Source organism: Geotrypetes seraphini, chromosome 6 (assembly GCF_902459505.1).
Source record: "Geotrypetes seraphini chromosome 6, aGeoSer1.1, whole genome shotgun sequence".
NCBI classification, from domain to species: Eukaryota; Metazoa; Chordata; class Amphibia; order Gymnophiona; family Dermophiidae; genus Geotrypetes; species Geotrypetes seraphini.
The window spans coordinates 41,827,454-41,833,279 of record NC_047089.1 but is presented as its reverse complement, the minus strand read 5'-3'; the positions used below and the strand labels follow the sequence as shown (position 1 = coordinate 41,833,279).

Below are 5,826 nucleotides of genomic sequence, written 5' to 3'. Positions count from 1 at the left end.
TATACATGCACAACTGCACGTATTCAGTATTCTTCATGCACAACTCCTGTAGATGGTAGGAGGAACATTGGCAGGTTAGGGGTGTGCCTAGCACTTACACATTAAGGGGCTCATAATGAAAACTTAAACACCTAAAAACCCACCCAAGTCAGCAGTTGGACGACCTAAAAGACAGGTCGTCCAAGATCCGATAATCAAACCAACTTTCTGGATGTGTCAGTGGACTTTTTATGCTTCTGAATGCTGCTGTGCGCCAAGAGCTGAAAGGGGCATATCTGGAGGAGTGGTTAGGGTGGGATGTGGGCAGAGCTAGACTTAGTAAGTCTGCAGGGATAATCAAATGTTTTGCTAATCATCCTGAACAAAACTTAAACGTTGTGAGTTAGATGGTGTATAAACAGGTGCCGAAAAGGTTCCAAAGTAACCAGATAACTTCTTCAGAGACAAAGTAAAGATCCCTACACACTACCCCAGTGTTCACTGACCCCCCTCACACCCCCTCAAAGATCAGAACAAAAAGTGCATACCTGTCTCTAGAACATCAGCACCTGGTATAGGAAAGCCTAGTAGAGCTGTACACAGGTGTCTTCAATAGCTTGGAGGGTAGGCTAGTGAACCATAGAGAGGGAAGACCTAGACCCATAAGCCACTCTAACCACTACATTTATGGTGGAACATCTGTGCTCATCAAAACCCTACTCTACTGCCATATAGGTGCTACCTGCAGCCATAAGGGCTATTGGGGTTGTAGACAGGTAGGTATAGTGGGTTTTGGGGGGCTCACCATAACCTATAAGGGAGTTCTGGTGAGATGTTTATCTGGCACCCTTTTTGTGAAGTTCACAGCAATGCCCTGTAAGGTGCCCCATTGCCCATGTCTGGGTGGTTAGTCCATTTCAAGATTGGCCCCTCCCAATGGTCTTGTTCTGGGCATTTGGAACTTGGACAAAATTTTGGTCTAAAATGTGGTATAAAGATAGGCATACTGGTAGTCTGGATGAACAATAGCTTGCACGTCCAGATAGACAATTAAAAAAAAAAAGTCTAGACATATTTTTCAAAAATGGCCATTTTCCCACTGCCAACTTTGGGTGCCTAGTGCCATACGTCTGAATCAGACTTAGACGTATGTTTTGATTATGCCCCTCCACGGTTATAGAATACTGTTAGTTATGTGCCTGTATGGCAGTAGAGTAGAGTTTTGATGAGCACAGATGTTCCACCATAAATGTAGTGGTTAGAGTGGCTTATGGGTCTGGGTCTTCCCTCTCTATGGTTCACTAGCCTACCCTCCAAGCTATTGAAGACACCTGTGTACAGCTCTACTAGGCTTTCCTATACCAGGTGCTGATGTTCTACAGACAGGTATGCACTTTTTGTTCTGATCTTTGAGGGGGTGTGAGGGGGGTCAGTGAACACTGGGGTAGTGTGTTTACATCGGTCTTTGAGCTACTGTAGTGCTCATACTTAAAATGAGATGCATAACTGATGACTCATGGAGTGGTAGAAAACTGGAACGCTCTTCCGGAGGCTATTATAGGGGAAAACACCCTCCAGGGATTCAAGACAAAGTTAGACAAGTTCCTGCTGAACCAGAACGTACACAGGTAAGGCTAGTCTCATTTAGGGCACTGGTCTTTGACCAAAGGGCCGCCGCGTGAGCAGACTGCTGGGCACGATGGACCACTGGTCTGACCCAGCAGCAGCAATTCTTATGTTCTTATTCTATAATTAATTGTGTGTGTAATTGCCATTATAGAATTTGCAATTAGCACATAATTGTATTGTCATCGCCTGGAAATGACCAGCCATCTTCAAATGTAATCCGCTTAGAACCGCAAGGCACAAGCGGAATAGAAATCACTAATGTAATGTAATGTGAGAATCACCCCCATACTGACTGCATGTTTGTCACTGTATGCACACATTGACCATGCAACTTTGTACTGTGTCTATCTTCATGCATAAAGTTCGTCTATAAGTATAGAAATTGTTTTTAAAGTTGTCTTATGAATAGTTCATAGGCATAGTTTGGGGTGGACAAGGGGAGGGTCGGGACCTTTCCCCAAATGTTATGGCTGCTAATCCTGAATTGGCAATAGGATTTCCTTACCCTTTGCTCCTTCCTCATTTTCTGTTACCCTTCCCCTTAAAATAATCAAACTGCACCTAGTGAATGATTCTTATTCCTCAAAATTTACAAGACTGACAACAAATCAAACAATAGAATGAATTAAAGTCACAAGTGTAAATGAAATGAAGGCGGTTCTAGGTAGGGATTAAATTGGGGTTATCATATGTGATGGTGGGTCGGTAAATATTTCAGACACATTTTTATGAGAGTCCAATGATAAAACATTATAGAAAATCATCTCAATAGAACAACACAGCACTTAATGAACTCAGATTGTAAATAGAATAGCATTTTCTGTATTTTTAGATCTAATCAACATTGTCAAGGTTCCCAAAACTGAAATGTAAATATTTAAAGGAAACTTATATTGTTTGTGTTACTGATCATCTTGTTTTAATTAGCATAGCTAGAAACATGATGGCAGATAAAGGTCAAATGGTCCAACCAGTATAGAGTATCAATCCCAGACCCAGTATAGTCTGGGCAAGTTGAGAAAAGCACTCTTCAGTCTAAGGCCCTGATTGACAAAATATTTTACATAAGCAGAAATATTTATGGTTTAAACTGGCCTTTCAGCACACATATTTCTAGAGGTCGAAAAAGAAGGGGTAAGGGTTTGAGATTTGATATAATGCCTTTCTGTTGTTACAATCAAAGAAGCTTACATATTATATGCAGATGCTGTACTTGTTTTGTACCTGGGCCAATGGATGGTTAGTAACTTGCTCAGAGTCACAAGGTGCTGTGGTGTGAAATATATCTGGTTCTCAGGCCACTGTACTAGCCATTAGGCTACACCTCCATCCAAGCATCTGGCACAAGATGCAGGCATGCTATCTGTGAATTTGGGAAGCAAAGAGATGTACAGTATAAATGATTTCTGATATATGATCTGACAACAATCAAAAAGGAAAACTGCAGATATGATGTACAAGATACCAAGTCTTTAATCAAAAAATAATAATATTTTGAACAATGAACAGTTTGTATCCAAGGTATGGTCCAATTGGGTGAAAGACTGGGCCTTGACACAGTCCGTGTTTCAAAAATACACTCCTTCCTCAGGGGTCCTAAAAGGTATTGAACCCACTTTTAGGGAACCATATGGAACATACCTTGGATACAAACTGTTCATTGTTCAAAGTATTATTGTTTTTTGATTAAAGATTACATCACCTCTGCAGTTTTCCTTTTTGTTTGTCGGCTGATATATCACTGCAGTTCCATTGGATTTTCTTTTGTGTTTGATATATGATCTGACCAGAATTACCTTGTTTTTTTGGGTAGGTTAGAAGTCTGAAATGACGGGTGACTGGAGCATCTTGGGGAAACTATTGGAAAATGCACAAGAGCACTCTACAGTCATTGGCAAAGTTTGGCTGACGGTACTGTTTATCTTTAGGATCCTGGTCCTCGGGGCTGCAGCTGAAGAAGTCTGGGGGGATGAGCAATCCGACTTTACTTGTAATACCCAGCAGCCTGGGTGTGTAAATGTTTGCTATGACCAAGCCTTCCCCATCTCCCATGTTCGATTCTGGGTACTTCAGATTATCTTCGTTTCCACTCCCACCCTTATATATCTAGGTCATGTATTGTACATTGTGCGAATGGAAGAGAAAAGAAAGGAGAAAGACAAAGAGTTAAAGAAATGCATGAAAGATAGTGAGAACAAGGAGAGACTCTTGGGAAAAAATGACGAGAAAAATGAAAACCTACCTCTTCGAGATGAGAGGGGGAAAATCATAATAGGGGGACCTCTCCTATATACTTACATCTTCAATATCATTTTCAAGAGTTTGTTTGAAGTTGTTTTTATTGTAGGACAGTATTTTCTCTATGGTTTTGAACTGAGCCCTCTTTATAGTTGCAACAGGTGGCCTTGTCCTAATACCGTGGACTGTTTTATCTCCAGACCCACTGAGAAGACCATTTTCATCATATTTATGCTTGTAGTAGCTTGCTTTTCTCTTTTCCTAAATATGTTAGAGATTTACCACCTTGGAAGGAAAAAGCTCAAACAAGGTATGACAAAATGGTACATCCATGATACAATCTGCAACAAAACTGAGCCATCCAACCTATTTTCACAGACTGCTCCATCCAACTTGAACTTCCCATCTTATTCTGGAGCTGCTTCTTTCACCACACATTCCACAATGCATCAGTCATACCTTACCAGCTCTATACCCGACTTGAAAATGGTACAGTTGGCAGAGGACTCATTCAAGGCTGCTTGTTTTGATAGGAAACATTACTTCACTACTGAACAGAACTGGGGAAAATTGACTGCTCAGCATCAAACGCGAGAGAGGCAACCAAGATTTGACAAAAATACTGCTACTGCTTCACCTCCCAGTAATGCTCAAAATGAGGACAATAGTGAAGAAATGATAATGGGAAATGGAAACAGTGCCAGTTTGAGAGGAGGGAAGGGAAAGTCCAAAGACATGCCAATGACCACCACGGTGGAGGTGCATGAACCACCAATGATCTTAGATACACGACAATTAGGCAGAAGTAGCAAATACAGCAGTTGCAGAGCAAGATCAGATGATCTTGCAGTCTAGCATCTTACTGTCATTCCTCACAAAATTAAGTATAAGATAATGTATAAAAATAGGGCTATGTATGAAAGAATGAAAAATAGGATCCTAAGGCTTTAAAATTCCAGGCCTGTTATTCATGAATCTTGTGAACTGTAATGGACATAACAATTGTCAGCATGGTTTGATAGTTCCAAGCTTTATGGTCTGTTTTACTTTTAACCCAGAATTAGCCAGCCATGAACTAACAAACTTAAGCTCCAAGTTTCTTTAGGAATTGTTGATTATGCTTGTGATGGATTCTGAAGTTGTGGAAAGAGTAAGGAACCAAGCTTTCCATAGAAAACCATATCATCTAATTTTGAATGGAACATCACAAAAAAAAGGATTAAATAATTTTATGATTTTCTTAGATGAAGATCCTTAATATTCCTCATGAACAAAACATTAACTTCCCTACCCCCCTTTTACGAAGTTGCATTAGGCTTTTTTATCACCGGCCACGGTGGTATTAGCTCAAATGCTCATAGAAATTCTTTTTTTATTGAAATTTTACAAATACAAAAGTTATAAGAATAAAACAAAATAATAAGCTGCAGATACCAAAATATACATAACTAGTCTTATAGCCCATTGCATTAACGGGCGCTAGAATATATGTGTGTGTGTCTGTCTTTATTTCTTTCTCTCTCCTTAGCCACTTTCTTTCTTTCTGTCTTTCTTTTTCCTTGGCTGTCCATCACCACCCCTTGCCATTCTCCCTTCCTTTTACCTCCCCTGTGTCCATCACCACCCCTTCACTGCTCTGCTTATGCATCAGCAGCCCTTCTCCCTTTGTTTTATCTTCCCCCTGTCCAGCAGCACCTCTTTCCTTCTCCCCCTTTCCAACATTAGGCCTCCATTCCTTTTTCTTCAGCCCCCCTGTCCATCAGCACCTCTTTCCTTCTCTCCCTGTCCAGCAGTAGGCGACCCTTCCTTTTTCTCCCCCCTCCTTCTTATCCCTATGATACACTTACCTTGCTCTGCCCCTGATCAGAGGTTCCCGACAGCCGCCCAGCTGCACCCATTGGAAAAGTTCCCTCTGCTGCATCCCGTACCCCTCCTGACGCGACTCCCGCTGTCTTTCTTTCTGTCTCTGTCCCTGGTCCC

The 5,826-nt window shown here is 41.2% G+C and overlaps 1 protein-coding gene across 1 annotated transcript; it reads left to right on the top strand.

Annotated features, from left to right (window-relative positions):
• Nucleotides 1-3,388: 3,388 nt before the first annotated feature.
• On the top strand, nucleotides 3,389-4,701 carry GJA3 (gap junction protein alpha 3). Its single transcript, XM_033948629.1, has one exon. The coding sequence runs from the start codon at nucleotides 3,436-3,438 to the stop codon at nucleotides 4,699-4,701; it is 1,266 nt and encodes a 421-aa protein (XP_033804520.1). The 5' UTR covers nucleotides 3,389-3,435.
• Nucleotides 4,702-5,826: the final 1,125 nt, after the last annotated feature.

Bases quoted from the DNA above. Each gene is read 5' to 3' on its own strand.
- GJA3 (XM_033948629.1), top strand. From the start codon at position 3,436: ATGACGGGTGACTGGAGCATCTTGGGGAAACTATTGGAAAATGCACAA.